The sequence below is a fragment of the Gadus morhua genome, chromosome 8 (assembly GCF_902167405.1).
Source record: "Gadus morhua chromosome 8, gadMor3.0, whole genome shotgun sequence".
NCBI classification, from domain to species: domain Eukaryota; kingdom Metazoa; phylum Chordata; class Actinopteri; order Gadiformes; family Gadidae; genus Gadus; species Gadus morhua.
Genome location: NC_044055.1, coordinates 28,451,447 through 28,472,680, shown reverse-complemented (window position 1 = coordinate 28,472,680; position 21,234 = coordinate 28,451,447). Strand labels below are relative to the sequence as shown.

The following is a 21,234-nucleotide window of genomic DNA, read 5'->3' as shown; positions in this document are numbered from 1 at the left end:
CTAAAAACTAGGATGTATGTGCATCAGGGTTGGCATGAGCTAATTCGTTGTATATTCTTTGAGAATGCTCACATGCTTAAGAGCAAGCTCAAGTTTGAAGTCCCTGGGCCACTTTGAAGCAGACTTGTGATTGGTTCAATTATGGGGCAGATCTTTTTTGTTTGATTGCGGGTTATAGTGCCGCCTGTCGCCACTTTATCCAAAAGGTTTTAAAATAATGTAATCAAATAGCGCACTGCACTCATATGTGCCAAATAATATGCAATTGGTTTGGTGTAGATGCCTCCAAAACTGGAGGAGATAATTACTGAAGGAAAATCATGATAACAATAGTGTGGCTTGTTTTGCAATCACAAATATAGCTTTATGAGCATGTTGAACATTGTTTTAACTTTAGAACAGTACTATAATCAATTCTGTGGGATCACTGTTATATGTAAACGTATGGTGGTAGCTGATGTAGGGGAAATTGCTTTTTGTTTTTAGTTGGAAAGATATATGATATCCAGGCCCTGAATTACAGCGATTTGATTTAAAAAAGGGAGCGGGGAATTAAAAAGTCACTATGTCAAGCATATCAGTCTTCACTAAACAATAGCCTAACTAAAATGCAATTCAACCGCTGACGCAACCTGGTCTCACAGGAATCCGTGTAATGACTACGGACGCTTAACTCGAAATCCGTAGCCACATCACGGAAACACGCCGATTTCCGTGATGTGGCCACGGAATTCGCTCCAATGCAAGTTAATGACACTGATGTTCCGTGGCTCACACACGGATCCCCGTTTCAACGAGCGAGTCGACCACGGGGATTAATTCAAAACCCGTGGTGGTCTCACTGAAACACTTAAATTGTCCTTGATGTGTCCACGGAAGTTGCTCCAATGCAAGTAAATGACACTGATATTCCGTGGCACACACACACAGATTCCCGTTTCAATCTGTGTGTGTGCCAAAGTTGACCACGGCGGGGGCTTGACTCAAAATCCGTGCTGGTCTGACGGAATCACTTAAATTGTCCGTGATGTGGCTACGGAATTGGCTCCAATGCAAGTAAATGACACTGTTATTCCGTGGCTCACACACGGATCCCCGTTTCAACGAGCGAGTCGACCACGGGTGCTTAACTCACAGTCCGTGTTGGTCTCACGGAATCACTTAAATCGTCCTTGATGTGGCCACGGAATTTGCCCCAATGCAAGTAAATGACCACCCCGGTATCACGCAATTGCGTGCTCCTGCGCACGAACGTTAATCTATTGAAGCGTGTTCCTTCAGAAAGGGTGTGCGCAGATAGTACAGTGCACCCTAGTTATGTTTATGCCAAAACCTATATATATAATTAGGCTGTGGAAATTGCAATAAGTTAAGAACACAACTTCGCACGTTGAGCACACAGCCGTGTGACTCGTTTATTTTGTAAAAAAGAAAACTGGAAAACAAAGCGTGCTGAAGGTAAACAAATCCAGCATGGTCTGTGACGTCATGAGACGCACGTACTCCTTAGGGACCGCGATCCCTGAACCACCAAGAACGTAAATGACATGCAGTAAACAACAACACAATTGAAAGAACAACACATAACGAAATACTGTAGGTGAATTATGTTACGGTCACTACAAGGCTATAATTATATTATTTAGCGTGTAATGAGACAATCTATAGCCAAATTGTCGAAGATGCCCGAGAATCTTCGGGGATATCAGCATGGGAAATCGGCGAATCAGACCCATGAAGGGGGGGGGGGGGGGGGGGGGGGGGGGGACGACACGTTAGTTGAGGGGGGGGGGGGGGGGGGACACGTTTGTTGAGGGGGGGGGAGACACGTTTGTAGGGGGGTCAACTGAGAACCCCAATTCCCAGAATCCCCCGCGGCTCCGGAACACGGCGTAGCTTATATTAATCTTTATTATCTGAATGGGAAATGCAATATCAATCTCTTGATATCATCTTTCGTCTCAACACTTCTGCTGCAGCCACTTAAAGTGTCACTCCGAGAACCTTAAAATATGAATCAATCCATTAGAAGTATGAAAATATCTTCCCGGTGGTGCAACAGAGCAAACAAGGTGTCCTTTGACATCTACGTTTCGAGACGATTGCAACAGTGCCACACATGATCATATTTGAATATGTTTCGGGGTAGTAATTAGCTGTCGATTTTGGAGGCCTTTATCAATAATGACCAGCTATAGATTTGCTTCCCGATGGAGATTTTTGACAAATTACATGTTAATTAGCATCTACACGTTAAGCTGAGTCCAATGAGATCAAGCTCGGCCTCTTGCTACACCGAGATCATGTCCTAGACCTAGGTGTACCATGTAAAACACATGTTACCATTAGCTAGAGTGTCGTTCTTGGTGTCATTGGACTCAGCTCAACGTGTAGATGCTAAATAACATGTCATTTGTGACAAATCTTTATCGGGAAGCAAATCAATAGCTGCTCAGTATTGATTAAGGCCTCCAATTTCGACAGCTAATTACTACCATTAAACATGTTTGAATATGCTCATGTGTGGCACCGTTGCAATCTCCTGGAAGCGTAGATGTTGAAGGACACCTTGTTCGTCCTCTTACGCCACCGGGAAGATATTTACATGCTTCTGATTGACTAATGAATTGATTCAGCTATTCCCCCAGAAGTCTGGGGTCAAAAGGTCAAAAGGAGACGGCACCACGCCGGGGTGGATCCAGATCTCGGGCAACAGCGCAGGGTTGCCAGGTCCTGCAAAAAACGTGCCCCCCACATACCGTTCAAAATCCACCAAAAATGTCCTAGAAGCATCCCAAATAAAAAATGATATTATTGGCCATTTTGGCCAACGTTTTGAAAGTAATAATATTTGAGGGAATATTTTTTTGTTGCTGTTTTAGCAGCGAAATGCACTGTGTGCGTGTGTGCGTGTGTGTGTGTGTGTGTGTGTCTGTGTCTGTGTGTCTGTGCGTGCGTGTGTGTGCTTGTGTGTGCTTGTGTGTGTGTGTGTGTGTGTGTCTGTGCGTGTGCGTGCGTGTGTGTGTCTGTATAACACGCTATTTTATGTTGAAATGCGACGTAATCCAGTGTTCAGGAAAAGTACACTGTCAACGTATGCTTTTGGCGACCGGGTTGGCTCTCAGATATACGTGTTTCTAACAAGATGATATCATTAAAAGTTACATAAAGTAACAGTTTAATAACACAAACGCAGGAAGCACGTGAGCTGCTAGTTTAGCGAAAGCAACCTGACGTCGTTGAAACATGCGAGCGAGCCGATCAAATCCTAATAATTATAAAACTAAAGATCAGACACAATCACTGACTGAAGATTATGCAAGTAAAAAGTATATTTCTCGCTAGAAATGTTATTAGAAACACGTTTAACGGTGAATCGGTCCTAAAATATTGCATTTCCCATTCAGATAATAAAGATTAATAAAGATCATACACATTCACTGACTGAAGATTATGTAAGGAAAATGTACATTTCTCGCTAGAAAAGTCATTAGAAACGCGTTTAATGGTGTTTCTGTCCTAAAATATTGCATTTCCCATTCAGATAATAAAGATTAATAAAGATCATACACATTCACTGACTGAAGATTATGTAAGGAAAATGTACATTTCTCGCTAGAAATGTCATTAGAAACGCGTTTAATGGTGTATCTGTCCTAAAATATTGCATTTCCCATTCAGATAATAAAGATTAATATAAGCTACGCCGTGTTCCGGAGCCGTGGGGGATTCTGGGAATTGGGGTTCTCAGTTGACCCCCCTACAAACGTGTCTCCCCCCCTCAACAAACGTGTCCCCCCCCCCCCCCCCCCCTTCATGGGTCTGATTCGCCGATTTCCCATGCTGATATCCCCGAAGATTCTCGGGCATCTTCGACAATTTGGCTATAGATTGTCTCATTACACGCTAAATAATATAATTATAGCCTTGTAGTGACCGTAACATAATTCACCTACAATATTTCGTTATGTGTTGTTCTTTCAATTGTGTTGTTGTTTACTGCATGTCATTTACGTTCTTGGTGGTTCAGGGATCGCGGTCCCTAAGGAGTACGTGCGTCTCATGACGTCACAGACCATGCTGGATTTGTTTACCTTCAGCACGCTTTGTTTTCCGGTTTTCTTTTTTACAAAATAAACGAGTCACACGGCTGTGTGCTCAACGTGCGAAGTTGTGTTCTTAACTTATTGCAATTTCCACAGCCTAATTATATAAGCCTCTCTCTCTCTCTCCCTCTCTCTCTGCCCCTCCCGCTCTCTCTTTCTCTCTCTCTCGTACCGTTTTGTGGAGCACGTTAATTGTCTTAGAACACTCCCATTCAGAATGCATTGGTTTACATTTCGTTTTGTGTAACACGCAAAAAGTCGGACTATCTGCTCGGGAACACGCTTCAATAGATTAACGTTCGTGCGCAGGAGCACGCAATTGCGTGATACCGGGTTGGTCATTTACTTGCATTGGGGCAAATTCCGTGGCCACATCACGGACGATTTAAGTGATTCCGTGAGACCAACACGGACTGTGAGTTAAGCGCCCGTGGTCGACTCGCTCGTTGAAACGGGGATCCGTGTGTGAGCCACGGAATAACATTGTCATTTACTTGCATTGGAGTCAATTCCGTAGCCAAATCACGGACCATTTAAGTGATTCCGTGAGACCACCACGGACTGTGAGTTAAGAGCCCGTGGTCGACTCGCTCGTTGAAACGGGGATCCGTGTGTGAGCCACGGAATAACAGTGTCATTTACATGCATTGGAGCAAATTCCGTGGCCACATCACGGACGATTTAAGTGATTCCGTGAGACCAACACGGACTGTGAGTTAAGCACCCGTGGTCGACTCGCTCGTTGAAACGGGGATCCGTGTGCGAGCCACGGAATAACAATGTCATTTACTTGCATTGGAGCCAATTCCGTAGCCACATCACAGACAATTTAAGTGATTCCGTGAGACCACCACGGACTGTGAGTTAAGCGCCCGTGGTCGACTCGCTCGTTGAAACGGGGATCCGTGTGTGAGCCACGGAATAACAGTGTCATTTACTTGCATTGGAGCCAATTCCGTAGCCACATCACGGACAATTTAAGTGATTCCGTCAGACCAGCACGGATTTTGAGTCAAGCCCCCGCCGTGGTCAACTTTGGCACACACACAGATTGAAACGGGAATCTGTGTGTGTGTGCCACGGAATATCAGTGTCATTTACTTGCATTGGAGCAACTTCCGTGGACACATCAAGGACAATTTAAGTGTTTCAGTGAGACCACCACGGGTTTTGAATTAATCCCCGTGGTCGACTCGCTCGTTGAAACGGGGATCCGTGAGTGAGCCACGGAACATCAGTGTCATTAACTTGCATTGGAGCGAATTCCGTGGCCACATCACGGAAATCGGCGTGTTTCCGTGATGTGGCTACGGATTTCGAGTTAAGCGTCCGTAGTCATTACACGGATTCCTGTGAGACCAGGTTGGCTGACGACTAGCGTCTCAAAATGTTCCAAATAGATTACAGATCACTGTTTAGGAGTGTATCCAGCTAGCTCTGCAACAGTTCAAAGCAGGAAATGAGCTGCGTGGCCAGTAGTGAGGTTGTAACGCACAAAGAATGTGGGCCCTATCTTGCACCCAGCGCAATTTACTTTCTACACATCGTTGCTAGTTTACACCTGGTGTAAAGCAGATTTCCCCCCGCAGTAAACTTGTGCCACTGCACTTGCACCCTGGAGAGGCGTGTCGGCGAAAAGAAGAGGCATGTCCCTGTGCAAATTCCGCCACTTACCGGCTAATACCTTGTCTAAATGCACTAGCGGATAGCGCAGTTGTTGTTGCTATTTTGAAGTGCCATGGCAAAAAAATTCTTCCATAGGAGCTGAGTGAACACTGTAGTAGGCTCATGCCACCCGTTAAAATAATAATAACGATAATAAACTTGAGCGAAGTATATCCCTTCCAAAACCAAATCTTGGTTAAGGGTAAATGATAACGTTGGTTAAATTATTTGGGAAAGAACAGCTGATACAGCAATAAGAAGTTGTACTTTTAAATCAACTCGTCAAGTTAAAATGTGCTGGCTCTTAAAGGAGAAGAAATATGGCACTCTCATTGGTCTCAATTAAGCTACTTCAGACCAACCCATTTTAGATTTGCGTCGGGCGCAAGAGTCAATAATCCGCCGGTATAATAGCAGCGCCAGAGATCTGCCCCCAAAGCAACTTGTGTTTAAACTGACTAAACATAGACTGTATATAGTGCAGGATAAACTGACTAAACATAGACTGTATAGTGTATATCATACAGGATAAACCGACTTAACATAGACTGTAATTAACACAGGTTAAACTCACTTAACATAGACTATATATAATCCAGGTTAAACTGACTTAATATAGACTTTATATAATACAGGTTCAACTGACTTATCATAGACTATATAATACAGGTTTAAGTGACTGAACATAGCCTGTATATAATACAGGTTACACTGATTTAACATAGACTGCATATAATACAGGTTAAAGTTACTTAACATAGACTGTATATAATACAGGTTCAACTGACTTAACATAGACTGTATATAATACTGTTTAAATAGACTTAACATAGACTGTTTATAATACATTTAAATCTGCCCTTACATATATGTACATCGCAGATCGCAGTTATCGTTAATCGTAAACTATATTGGATTGCAATTCTTTGGTATTTCTGGCAACCCTCATAATGATTTCTGAACTCCCTTTTTCGGAGTTCACAAATCATTATGAGGGATGAATGAAAGCATGTTTCCCCAGATGCTAGAAAAAGGGCGAATGACACCACTGGAAAATATGTGTACAATGGAAGTACACAACTCAGAAAAAGATATAACATAGGTCTAGTTGTTTGTAGATATTTTAATTCGGAAATGTTACATATTAGCTCATGCCTTTGACTAACATAACTGTTAACTCAGGCCCCGTCCACACAAAGCCGAAACGGGCGAAACCGTTACGGTTTCGATCTATCCGGTTTCGAAGTATCTCCGTAAAGACGAAGCCAAGCGAAACCGGGTAGACCTGTAGAAACGCTGTAGTACACAAGCCAGGCCCATAAGGGGCGCTGCTTCTGCTACAGAAATCCAGAAGGAAAATAAATAAGAAAAGAGGCGAGCATGCGCATAAAGGGTGAGACTCCGCGGGCTTAACAGTCATTGGCTAGAGGATCGAAGGGGGGGGGCGATGACGTCATGGTTTGCGGTTTCAGTCGGTTTCAGGCGTCCACACGAATCCAAAACGAAACCGGGTAGATTTTAAACCACCTCCGAGGGTGGTTTCAGAAGTTTGCGGTTTCGGTCAGCGGATTCGCCGGCTTCGTGTGGACGGAAGGCCGAACCGTACAAGACCTTTGCGGTTTCGCCATGAAATCGGCTTCGTGTGGACGGGGCCTAATAGTCTGGCCATAACTTACTAATCGTTTTCATTACTAATTGCATACAAGTTAAGGTTATGGTGTTCATGTTAACTAAAGTATTAATTTATACATTATTTAATAGGGTTAGGCTAAACTAAACCTAAGCTTAAACTTAATCCCATGTGCTAATGCTTTATAATGTTAATTTATATGAAGGGAAAATGAATGTACCCTTAATATACCTTTACCCAATTCATTAAACATATTAAAGAAATAATACAGGCTAAAATACTAAAATACTTTCCAATTGATTCCAGGGTAAAAGTGTTTCATGTTTTTTATCTGTTATTTTGTATTGCGCTATTATCCTTCGTAACACAAAATAAGTTTAGCTGCCCTCTTTCAACAGGAAGCGACATTCTGTAAATCGTATATATTAAGAAATGGAAAAAATAATTAAATGTAATGCAACAATATGCATAACAGGCTTCATTATTAATAACAAAATCTAGCTAAACATTTGTCTGTATTCTATGATACAATATACCACACGGTTGATTCAATGCATAAGCAAAGCAAAATCCTACACCAAACTGTTCAATAGGGGCTGGGTGCGTGCTCATCACCAATATATATATACATGTCCTAACCTTGTCACAGTATGTTAGGTCGTAGTTCAGCTTTAAGAGAGGGAAAGAAACCCCAGGAAAAACCATATATATATATATATAAGGTACTCCTCCTTACCTCTATAATGTTGGGCGGCCCGCTGGACCACATGGTTCCTGTTAGCTCTGTCGTCTGGGAGAGCCCCTTGATCTTCAATCTGAAGACTGCTTGCTGCCTCCCGAGCTGTGACTGCAGGTTTAAAGTCTTCTCCTTGCCAGAGCTCAGCTCCATCTGCAAAAACACACATATAGGAGGCATGTGGAGAAAAAAACTGGAAACACATGTTATGTTGAAGGCCGCAATGTATGCATGTATAGTTGAGTAATATACACTTTTCAAAGCATTCGAACATCACGTTTTATTGTTGAATGGAATGAAAAAGCTATTTGAAGGGTCAGGCGGGGGCTGGTGATGGTCCCGGTACTAGCCTCTGCTAGCGGGGTGTCAGGATTCAGGAGAGGTAGAGGCTCAACACGTTGTTTATTCAGAGTTACAAGGTCAACGGACATGTACTCTGGAGCTGGTTCAAGAAACATCTGTCGGACAAAGGCGAAATCTAGTGTATATTGGTGAGGATGGCTTGATAAAGAAGTCACCCCTTAAGGGTCTGGTTTATTTGACACAATTAAATGTTACAATTGATTTGAGCATAACCTTATATGGTGTTGTTTTAACCACTCAATGTGTTTGCAGATATTACTCAGTAGTGTTAGCTCTAATACTGGATCAGGTCCAATGAAGTTATACATTTATTGATAGCAGAGCTCCATATATTATTGTGTTTTCAAGTGCCATGAGCTGCTTCACTTTTGAATATTTCCCCCAAACATGTAGAAGCATAATCTTGGTCTCAAATGAAAGGTTATCCTCTGGGCTTTCGTTTGAACCATTTAGATAGCATACCAGATGTTCTGATATGTAATGAGATATGTTTTAGCTATCCGACTCTGGGGAAGAGCCTGCTAGTTTACGCACACCCCTTGCGCATTTGTTTTCTCAACCACACGTGAGACGTTGATTGACATGCTGGATATCGTCAGAAAGGTATTTTCAATGGCTATTATGATAAGGCCCGTCCCCGACCCTTGCTGTCTGCTGGTGAAGCTGTCAATCAAAGTATACATGCCCCGTTTTGATAGTGATCGCCTCATTGGCTTGTAAGGCTTGTAAACAAGGAAGTATTGGTCTTACAGACATGTGGGAGGGCTCTATGTCACCGTGAGACCCTGGCGAACACAGTGGACTCAATGAATCAGATGACATTAGCGGAATTCAAACCCTGAATCGCAGTTTTCTACCTAAAAACATAGTAGCGTTTCGGTTTTCTATTTTTCGGCTGCTTTGTATAAGATGGATTGTGCATATACACAATGTAATTACACTAAATATTGATATTCGGTTTCTTCGGACTCTTGTGAACATTTCAAGACCCAACATGAAGTAGGCTATCAACTCATTGCTAAGGATATCCACAACGACGATAAAGTTAGAATGCACCAAGGGAGGAGGAGGGTGAGGGGGGCTATTTTGACCTAAGACACTAGGATATTTTTTATCTATATTCGCTAAACATATTTATTCCACCATGTGGTTGACATTTGATGACATTCCTGAGATTCTAAGCTTTCAAACGGTGTATGACATGACTATAACACTCAACTGTGTGATGCCAAAAATTGACCCAGCATGTTGGGGGGAAGTAGCCTAGCCTGGCGATGTCATTCTCATAATTCTAGTCAGAATATGAGTCTGAGACCGAACCATTGGGCTGTGATTATAGGGCGGAACCAGGAAGGAAAATGCCTCTTCGCTCAATTGGATAGACCTAAAACCAATCAGAGCAACGTAGTATGTGACGTATGTTGTGCGAAGCACAGCTATTCTCAAACTAACTCAACTGAGCGCACGTTCGAAGAAGTAGAAAAAGAAGATGGACATAAACGATTTATGCCTGTTTTGTAAAAAGAATTTAAGGATACACGGACAAATTGGACACACGGTCAGCATTTTTGGGAAAAAAAGTAAAAGCGCTGAGCGCTCTTTGGTGACGTGGTTGATTACGTTTATGTGTATCATCTGTCCATCAACGTATAAAGCCCGCCCTTACAATTTGATTGGTCAGATCACTTTTTGATCTGACCTAATACCTCCCAACGAGCTCAATTCCAGACTGAATCTCCCAGACTAAATATTTTGTGGGCGGAGTTCAGGCTGGTATCCAGTAGGGATGTGTCGGTCGCGACTGATTCGTTATCCCGAACGAATCCCGAACGTGAATGACAAGAACTGGTTCCCCAAAACAAGAAGAACTGGTTCTTTGATTCTTTTTTTTTAACATAAACCAAACATATGGTCACGTAAATAAAATATACGAACGAATAGAGCTCCGTCTCCCCGCGACTTATATTGATTGAGTCTACAACGTTCTCAAAGATTCAGCCAATGAGAGGTAGCAATGGTGTTGGAATGGCACCTGGGTAAACCAATGACAAGGCGGTACCGTCGAATATGCACGCTTTCTCTGTCTGACGTATCTTGGGTCATACCATTCGACGTGGGGCCACTCATATATCCCCCTACATTTTTTCGAAAATAGACTTGACCTCCATCTGTTTATTGGATAAACGCATTTCCCAATCCCAGGAGTCTTTGCTCCATTCTACGTCAATTTAAGAACAAACAAAGAAATTAAACTGCAGTTCGTATTTTTTATTTATGACCATGCAAGTTCTGTAATGCCTGAACAATGAATAATCAAATGTAAAGTAAAATAAAATTATAAATGTAAAACCATGAATGAAATATAGAGATTAAGCAAGTGGTATAATTATTGGTGGGACGTTCGATATACTATATAGCAGGCATCTCCAAACGGCGGACTGCGGTCTTGACGATCCTATCCGGACCCATGACCAATTAAAAAGTTTTTTTTTTTTTTTTTTAAGATGTAATCTGACGTAACGAACGAATCAAAACGACCGAATCAAATAAACGAATCATTATAGTGAACTGAACTGAAAGAACTAGTTCCCGGAAAAGAATCATTTTGCCCATCCCTAGTATCCAGGCTAGGGGGGAAGGGCTGGTGTAACGAAAACTTTCATTAAACATGCGCAGATAATCAACAAAATATCTAAGCTTCCAAATCAAAACAAAAAAACCTGTGGCCCTATTACAGATGCAATACCATAATCAATCTCTTAAATGGGATCCTCTCGATTTAAATGGGATATCAAATATCTTAAATCTGATCTTGTTGACCAAAAGGTTTTCCTGCCGGTTGATGTAATCAACCAACCGGCACTGAAATGTTTCTCTCCTGAATCCTGTTGTTTTCACTGAAATGTTTCTCACCTGAATGCTGTTGTTTTCACTGGAATGTTTCTCACCTGAATGCTGTTGTTTTCACTGAAATGTTTCTCCCCTGAATGCTGTTGTTTTCACTGAAATGTTTCTCCCCTGAATGCTGTTGTTTTCACTGAAACGTTCTTATGGAGTCAGATTCCTGCCATAATTCAAACCTGAAAAAGCCTTTGAAAAAGTTTCAAAGGCTTGTAAGTCTGGGTTTGAAAACTCAACACCTTGTAAAAAAGGTTTTGCAACACTGAAAAAAGAGATTATAACCTGAAAAAAAATAAAACTAAAATTCAAACATCTGTAAACATGATTTTGTGTTCTATTTTATCTTCTTCATCATTATCACCAACACATTTTCAAAGTCCAAACAATTTCACCAGCGCATTTGCAGAGTTTCAAATCTGGCACTGTTCTAACAGTGTATTTCATTGTTCCCGGTTTTGAAACCTTGTAAATGGGATTCTGCAAACGGGTGTTCATACATTGAGAAATACGTTTTGAAAGGTTGAATATTTAGTTTTAAAAACTTGTAAAGGTGTACGTTTACGACATTGCAACGTATTTTTTCAGAACTGACTTTTCAGCACTGACTTTTCAGAGATTTGACCACACAGGCACAAGCTTTGAGTCACGTGAATATTGGCAGTGTTCTGACGCCACTCGTTTTGAAACTCCTGACAGTCGAATCTGAAAAAAAAAAAAAACGTTCCTGGGGGCGGGACCATTTAGCTCTAAACCTATTGGTTGCTCTCGGCTGACGTACATTCCAATCACATGTGCCGTTCACCGGGCTGTGCGTGATTGACAGTGCTCTGCCGATGACACGAATAACAAGCGACTTTCGCGGTTGATTTTGATTTCCATTTTCTGGAACCATGGCTGTTTTCCAAAGTGAAGGCTGCAGCCTTGCTAGGACGCGTCCTTGCTAGTCGCGTCCAATGGAGATGAGACTCTAGCTGCGTTCGAAATCGTTCCCTATCATGGATGTAGTGCACTAAATAGGGTGCACGCCATTTTGTAGGGTGTTCGAATTCTCAGTGGTCCACTATATAGGGCACTATATAGTGGACTTAAAATAGGGTACATACGATGTTCTCTACATGTTACTCCCGTATACCACAATGCAATGCGGTTTTATTTTTCCAGGGGAGAAGAAGAAGCTGAATAACCGCGAAAAGAAATACATTTAATGATGGAGTCTCCGGCTTGTGTTTAGAAATGTCAACAATTTATTTGGGATTTAACATTCAAAATTAATTTAAAAAAACTTGAACAAGGAAATGTAACATTCAACATCAATACAACCTCCAGCCCGGTTTGTTTAGATGATGTCGGCGCATCACGTCACACAAATACCAGGCGCATTTACTGACGCAAATGACGTTTAGAAATGTTGGGCGTAGTGTCCGAATTCTCGTTCCCTATTCCCTATATAGTGCACTATATCATGTACACTATATAGGGAATAGGGAACGAGTGTATAGGGAACGATGTCGAACACAGCTTCTGGTTCCAGAAAATGGAAATCAAAATCAACCGCGAAAGTTGCTTGTTATTCGTGTCCAGGGCCGTCGGACTGCGGGGACAAAGGGGACAGTTGTGGGGGGGGCGCAAGGCAGAGGGGGGGCCCATGACCAAAAAAAAAAAAAAAAAATTTAGTTTACCTTTTTTTTTTTTTTCTTACCCCACTCCCCCCCGTCAACAATCGCTCCGGAACCCCCCCCCCCCCCCCCCCCCCCGTCAACAATCCCTTCCCTCCCCCCGTCAACAATCTGGCGCAGGGGGGTACATCAGTACCTATAGTATAGGGGCCCAGGATTTGGTGCTACGGCCCTGTTCGTGTCATCGGCAGAGCACTGTCAATCACGCACAGCCCGGTGAACGGCACATGTGATTGGAATGTACGTCAGCCGAGAGCAACCAATAGGTTTAGAGCTAAATGGTCCCGCCCCGAAGAACGTTTTTTTCTTTTTTTCAGATTCGACTGTCAGGAGTTTCAAAACGAGTGGCGTCAGAACACTGCCAATATTCACGTGACTCAAAGCTTGCGCCTGTGTGGTCAAATCTCTGAAAAGTCAGTGCTGAAAAGTCAGTTCTGAAAAAATACGTTGCAATGTCGTAAACGTACACCTTTACAAGTTTTTAAAACTAAATATTCAACCTTTCAAAACGTATTTCTCAATGTATGAACACCTGTTTGCAGAATCCCATTTACAAGGTTTCAAAACCGGGCAACAATGAAATACACTGTTAGAACAGTGCCAGATTTGAAACTGCAAATGCGCTGGTGAAATTGTTTGAACTTTGAAAATGTGTTGGTGAAAATGATGAAGAAGATAAAATAGAACACAAAATCATGTTTACAGATATTTGAATTTTAGTTTTATTTTTTTTCAGGTTATAATCTCTTTTTTCAGTGTGTTGAGTTTTCAAACCCAAACTTACAAGCCTTTAAAACTTTTTTTTTCAGGTTTGAATTATGGCAGGAATCTGACTCCATACGTTCTCCCCTGAATGCTGTTGTTTTCACTGAAATGTTTCTCACCTGAATGCTGTTGTTTTCACAGAAATTTTTCTCACCTGAATGCTGTTGTTTTCACGGAAATGTTTCTCACCTGAATGCTGTTGTTTTCACGGAAATGTTTCTCACCTGAATGCTGTTGTTTTCAGGGACTCCGAGAGCCCGCAGGAAGTTCACTGTATGAATAAAACTACTGTTTATTCCTGCATCTGCAGAGGACATTGTCACTGTCATCTTCTTGGTAAACTGTAAACAACAAAACAGCATTTTGTTTATTGCATAGATTCTGTTAATGAGGTTAAGTTCAAATGTAGAAAGGTAGGCAAGGCAAAGCAAGGCAACTTTATTTATGTATCACTTTTCATACACAAGGCAGACTCATTGTGACTCAAGTGCTTCACATATAAACATTGTCATAAAATAAAACGAATTAAAATGAATTAAAAGAAAAGAAAAGATATGCAAAAAATTACTCAATGTATTTAAGATTTAGCAGAAAACTAAAGCAAACATAAAAGTCTTCAGTCTGGTTTTAAAAGTTGTCAGAGTTGGGGCTAGTCTTAAATCCTCAGGGAGTTTATTCCAGCTATTTGTTGCATAGTAACTAAATCCTGCTTTTCCATGTTTCGTGTTTACTCTGGGGATAATTAACAGATTGGTCTCAGAAGATTTTAGTGGTCTAGAAGGCTTATGTAGTGGAATCATATCAGTTAAATATTTTGGCCCTAAACCATGTAGGGATTTATAGGTTAGTAAAATGATTTTAAAATCAATTCTCTGACCTACAGGAAGCCAACGTAATGATTTAAGAATTTGTAAAATATGTTCAAATTGATTGGTCTTTGTTAGAACTCTAGCAGCAGCATCATGAACAAGCTGAAGTTTCCTTAGAGTTTTTTTTGGGAGACCTGTAAGGAGACTATTGCAGTAATCAAGCTTACTAGTGATAAAGGCATGTACAAGTTTTTGTAAGTCTTCGGTTGACATGAGCCCTCTAAGTCTTGCTACATTTTTAAGGTGATAATATGCCGATTTTGTAACTGATTTGACGTAACTGTCTAAATGTAAATTTGAATCCATAACCCCTAGATCTCTGGCTTTGATTGAGGTTTTCAGGGACAGAGAGTGAAGGTGTTGGGCCCTGGTGCCTTTCCTTTTAGTACAATTATCTCGGTTTTGTCCTCATTTAGTTGAAGGAAATTTTGGCACATCCACTCTTTGTGATCAAAAGCAGAGATCAGAGTCTCAACACACACATAGGATCAAAGCATCATGATAAAAAAACCTAGACATGATTTTTATGAAGAATATATATTGTTATCAATCAATTAAATTGCGATAGATAAAGCTGTCTGCAGATAACTTAATGGATAACTTTGGGATTATTCAACATGGTGTCATTTTTGCTAATGCAGACAACCATCTCTGAAACATCGAGGTCAGCCAGCCACTATCCACCAAATGGGCTGCAATGGAACTCTTTTGGGCAGTGACGCCCTGTCAGTGTACATACATCTTGAAGTGCTGTTTTTTTGCCACTAACATGCTTGTTATTTTAAGTGTCTGTATTGACAATATGGTGAATATCAAATTCAACCCTCCTCCAATCCTTGTTCTATCTTCTCCAACCTCTTTAATCACCCATTCCTCCTCCTCCCTTCTACTGAGTGATTCTGTTCACTTCTTTGTGAAAAAAGATGATGACATATGCTCCTCATTCCCCCCACCAACCTGATTGCACCACTTGTCCTAACGCCACCACTTCATCTCCAGCTCGAACATCCTTTTCACCCCTCACTCACAATAGGGCCCCTGGTAATCTCCCACAGCCCCACAACCTGTCCTCTTGAGCTTATCTCTCATTACATTCTTCAGTCTTTTCCTCCAGACCTTCTCCCTTTCCTCACCCATCTCATCAACACCACTTTGACCAATGGTTGTTTTCTGGACACACTTAAAGCGTGGACCTTGCTTAAAGAAACCAAGACTCAACCCATCTGATGTAAGGAACGACCGACTGTCTATGTTCTCTTTATCTCCAAAGCTCTTGAGCATGTCGTCTTTTCACATCTCTCTGCATCTCTCACCCAGAACAAACTCCTGAAACTTACGGCTTCAAGGCAGGCCACTGTCTCAGGCTCTGCACTCGCTCTGTTCGGCTGTGCTCTGTCCTTTCTCACGTACTGCACTTACAGGTTAACCAGGATCTGCACCCGTTCCCTGTGGTCTCACTACTCAGTGTTCTGTCCTGGCCACCCTTTACTCTCTGACGGAGCTCAGCCTTCCAGGGAAGGCATCTCCCTTCCAAAACCTCTCCATCAGCATTCGCAACTCTGTGGTGTCTGCGACAAGGATGGTAAGGAATCAGTGTGTGACATTGGTTGACCACCCACTCCCGAAGATTCAAGCTGTACAACATCAGGAGGATACGTCTGTTCCTCACCCAGAAGGCCACCCAGGTTCTGGTCCAGGTCATCTCACTCCTTTACTACTGCAACTCTGGCTGGTTTGCAAACCATTCGTCCTTTGAAGTTCATCCACAATGCGGCATCCGGACTAGTCTTCAACCCACATAGTACTGATACACTACACCTCCCCTCCGCACCCTGCGTTGGATATGGGTGGCCTTCTAAATTGTAAACAAGTCACTGGTTCTTCCCTATGCTGTCGCTAATGGGTCAGGCCCCCCCCCATACAGGATATCTTCAAACCCTAGACCACAGCCGGTCCTCCACGCTCCATGACTGGCAAGCGATTTCTACTCCTTCACTACGTGAGAACCCCAGCAACCACTCAACTAGATCTTGATTGTTTGCAGTCCTGGCTCCACAATGCTGGAGTGAGCTCCCAACGGACACTAGAACAGCTTAATCCCTGCCCATATCCCGCTGCAGGTGTGAAACTCCTCTGTTCAGACAGCCTCTTGGTTCATGAAAAGTGAAAAGGAAAAAATATTAAAATAACTCTCTTACAGTCTCTCTGTCTCTATCACTTGTTTATGTATTGTAGCATGTGAAGGTAATTGATTCACTTATTTTTAGTATATAATATTTCTGTCACTGTTTAAGGGGTTCAACTTCATAGTTGAATGCACCGCAAGTCGCTTTGTAATATAATGCTATGTATGGAAATTCTTGAAACATTAAGATTTCACAGCAATATATTTCTTTTAGTGAGACTTTCTTAGAGCCAATTACAAACAGACCGGACCAAGCGAAAGGTAAATAAAAGAGATGAATAACTCTGTAGTGATCAACTCCATAGTGTCGTCAGCCACTTATTATAAAAATTGGCATTGGCAAAAAAAAAGCCGCTTTAGAGGTTGTACATTAAGGGGCACTATGCCCCAAGGAATCACTTTGCAGCAGTTTTGCGGAATATGCCTTCAGTGTTCTTGCTCATTACTGGACAAACACATATGTTTTGCCCCGTATTAGACCCTATAAGAGGAATAGGGTCTGGGTTGAATAATCCAGAGGTTATCATTTAAAATAACATGAGCAACAAGGTCAACAGGCCTATCCACTTCATGCTTAGACAGACACAACTCTCCCCTCCCACCTGTTGATTTCCTGCAGAGCAATTCTGAAGGTAATAGTATGAGCCATCGCCATGGTTCCCAGAGTTAATCGCCATGGCAGCAGACGAGGGCAGGCCCAACATCTTTAGCAGGGGCACGTTGTTGTTGAGAAGGACTGATACTTTGCACTGATACTGAAACAAAATGTTAGAACTTGTATAAAACAATTAGACCTAATTAAGTCAATGAGCATCTCTGCTTTTAATAAACATTAATTTTCTCTTTAAAATAGTCATCCTTGTGGAGTTTGTCTGGTCGGTGGCTAGTTTGAGCAGCCTAATTACTCTGGGGATTGGTAATGCTGCAGACTTGTGGTGCATTGACTAATCTGGGCATACAGGATAAAACAGCCATCACTCCACACAGTCATGGGGAGCTCTGACAGGTCAGGATGTTACGCTGCGTGGTTTACTGCCCTACATTGGTCACCGGTTTGGAAGTTGACCCTGCCACATGCCGCCACAATCAGGGCACAGGTAGTGAGTGTGAACCAGTTTATTGGCTAGATTTAAAAGTGGATCAGGCTGCTGACATGTCCCTCCTGAGTGTGTGTGGGGATGGCAGGGTTATCCTATGTTCCTTGATAAGTTAATGCTCCACAAATGTGTGGCCTAACCCAGCCCCAGAGTAATAGGGCAGACTCTTCAACCAGCCAACCATCACAAAAACTCATCACCATCCTAAAAATATAAATGTTTTACTTCAAAAGATGCCAGCATAACAGCACTGTTGTGTACCTTGGTTTTAATCAGGACTAATGAAGCCTGTAGTGTTTTCTTGTCTAGCACCATGGAAACCCCTGTCTCAAGAGCACCACGAGAGGTGACCACAGACCCCGAGAACTGCACCCTGTCTGGACTCCCCCACTTCTATAACCAGAACAAGACGTCACGTACGATGCATATGGTGAATGAAATCCATGATAAAAGAATACTTTCCCTGTAATCATTCACGTGCACACACTCACAGCTGCACTCTACCTGTACAACTGTGCAGTTGTTGTAATACACCACTGAACCCTGCAGGCCAGGGCTGGGCAGGATGCCGCCCGTCACCCCCAGTGTACACTGGCCTATGTGCAGCAGGGCTTGGCCAGCATACCCCCGCTGTCCAGCCCCGGCCGACACGGACAGCCTGGCATGTCCTGGGATCTCATGGAGGAGAAGCACAGACATGTTTTGTCTCAGCTGGCCTTCCACCCTCAGCTCTGGTGCGGCCCATGCACTAAGACGAAGAAAACCCTGTTCATTGCCCAGGCCAGTGTCCACCATGGCTGTCCACACGCCCTGACTGTCCTCTGTCACTGAGCCGTTCAGACGGGCCTGGGGGGTTAGAGAAGGTGAGTTACATTCTGTGGATATCTACAGCAGTAAAGTAGTACTACTGGAATCCCCTTGAAACAAGACGGTCCATCTGGAGGGATTTGCCACACTACAGTGTTTTAAAATCCTCCTTTGCAGGCCTTTGTATCAAATGTAATTGCTCTCTGATCATTGTTTCATTGTTTTATAAAATATTTATTATCTATTATTATTGTATTTTATATTATTACATTATGTATGTAATTTACTACTTTATTAATCTACTTTATTTCTAATGTTAAGTGATGGAAAAGTTAAAGTGCTTGCCCAAATACCGGTCCGGTCCATGAAGTCTGATTCTGCTATTCTATTATATTCAAGAAGCCACCTTAAGGGGTCTCAAAGCTTAATCACCCTAAAAACGTACCTGCAAGAAGGGACATTTAGACTCCATAGCCCACAGCCACCTCACCCTCCCTTTCGCCCCAGGGAGGGCTTTAACCCCCAAGTGGCAGGACCCGCTTCGGATCAGCAGATCAGCCGTCTCCCCAGGAGCCCCAGGACCAGAGGCCTCCACCGTGGTCCTCAGGGGCAGGCCTCTGCTCCTCAGCTTGGGGAAGGAGTGTGTTAGGGCCCCAGAAAGGTGGACGGGCCTGCAGGTTTGCCCTTCCAGATCAATGGAGGCCTCGAGGTCTTCCAGGCGGAGGGCGCCGGCCAGGGTCAGCTGACAGGGTCCCATGGACAGGTAGCCGTGAACATCAGACGACACGGGCAGAAGGGTTCTCTGAGGAGCAATGAGAGGGAGACATGCTGTGTGTTGGAATTGTGTTTGTGGGAACATACAACCACACTCACACTTGCACCCTTACACACACACACACACACACACACACACACACACACACACACAAACACACACGTTTGTGCCTGTGTTCATAGTGATATGTACAAAGGCACAAACGTTGCACTCATTCATTACATGCAGCCATGCATGTGTTTTGTAATTAGTTTTGTAAGGATTCACAACTATAATAGACTTGAGCACTTTACACCTTGATGGTTAATAACATTTAACTCAAACATCAACAATCATCTGCCACTCAACACATACGCTTCATTTTATCAATAAACTAGGTGATGAGACATTTAGCTAGGAATTATGAGGGGCCGTCTGGGACAGAATTCATACTTGGTCTTACACACACTATTATACTCTCTCACATACACTATTATACTCTCTCACATACACTATCATACTCTCTCACATACACTACTACTCTCTCTCACATACACTACTATACTCTCTTACATACACTACTATACTCTCTTACATACACTACTATACTCTCTTACATAAACTACTATACCCTCTCACATACACTACTATTCTCTCTCACATACACTACTATACTCTCTCACATACACGACTATACACTCTCATACTTACATGTAAAAGGAGTTTAATATTTTGAATGAAACGGAAGTGAGTTTGAATGAAACGGAAGTGAGTTTGAATGAAACGGAAGTGAGTTTGAAATGTACATAAGAGTCTGCAGAAATCGAATATCAATATTATTTGAGTGTAATTACATTGTGTATATGCACAAGCCATCTTATACAAAGCAGCCGAAAAATAGAAAACCGAAACGCTACTATGTTTTTTTTTCTGCGATTCAGGGTTTGAATTCTGCTATTGTCGTCTGATTCATTGAATCCGCTGTGTTTGCCAGGGTCTCAGGGTCTTCCGACTCTGGGGAAGAGCCTGCTAGTTTACGCACACCCCTTGCGCATTTGTTTTCTCAACCACACGTGAGACGTTGTTTGACATGCTGGATATCGTCAGAAAGGTATTTTCATTGGCTATTAGGATATCTAAGGCCCGTCCCCGACCCTTGCTGTCTGCTGGTGTAGCTGTCAATCAAAGTATACACGCACCGTTTTGATAGTGATCGCCTCATTGGCTTGTAAGGCTTGTAAACAAGGAAGTATTGGTCTTACAGACATGTGGGAGGGCTCTATGTCACCGTGAGACCCTGGCAAACACAGCGGATTCAATGAATCAGACGACAATAGCAGAATTCTAACTCTGAATCGCAGTTTTCTAAAAAAAACAAACATAATAGCGTTTCGGTTTTCTATTTTTCGGCTGCTTTGTATAAGATGGCTTGTGCATATACACAATGTAATTACACTAAAATAATATTGATATTGGATTTCTGCGGACTCTTATGAACATTTCAAACTCACTTCCGTTTCATTCAAACTCACTTCCGTTTCATTCAAACTCACTTCCGTTTCATTCAAACTTTCCCGTTTCATTCAAACTCACTTCCGTTTCATTCAAACTCTCTTACACATACTACTATACTCTCTTACATACACTACTATACTCTCTTACATACACTACTATACTCTC

The 21,234-nt window shown here is 42.4% G+C and overlaps 1 protein-coding gene across 1 annotated transcript in view; it reads right to left on the bottom strand.

Moving 5' to 3' along the window:
* The window catches only part of LOC115548971 (uncharacterized), a 138,740-nt gene that overhangs the window by 92,081 nt on the left and 25,425 nt on the right, over positions 1–21,234 (bottom strand). The window contains exons 21-26 of the mRNA XM_030363930.1: positions 19,246–19,602; positions 18,498–18,839; positions 18,255–18,386; positions 17,499–17,651; positions 14,067–14,183; positions 8,138–8,290 (exon numbers count right to left, since the gene is read on the bottom strand). Of these exons, the coding sequence (XP_030219790.1) occupies positions 8,138–8,290; positions 14,067–14,183; positions 17,499–17,651; positions 18,255–18,386; positions 18,498–18,839; positions 19,246–19,602 (1,254 nt within the window). The remainder of the gene's footprint in view (positions 1–8,137; positions 8,291–14,066; positions 14,184–17,498; positions 17,652–18,254; positions 18,387–18,497; positions 18,840–19,245; positions 19,603–21,234) is intronic.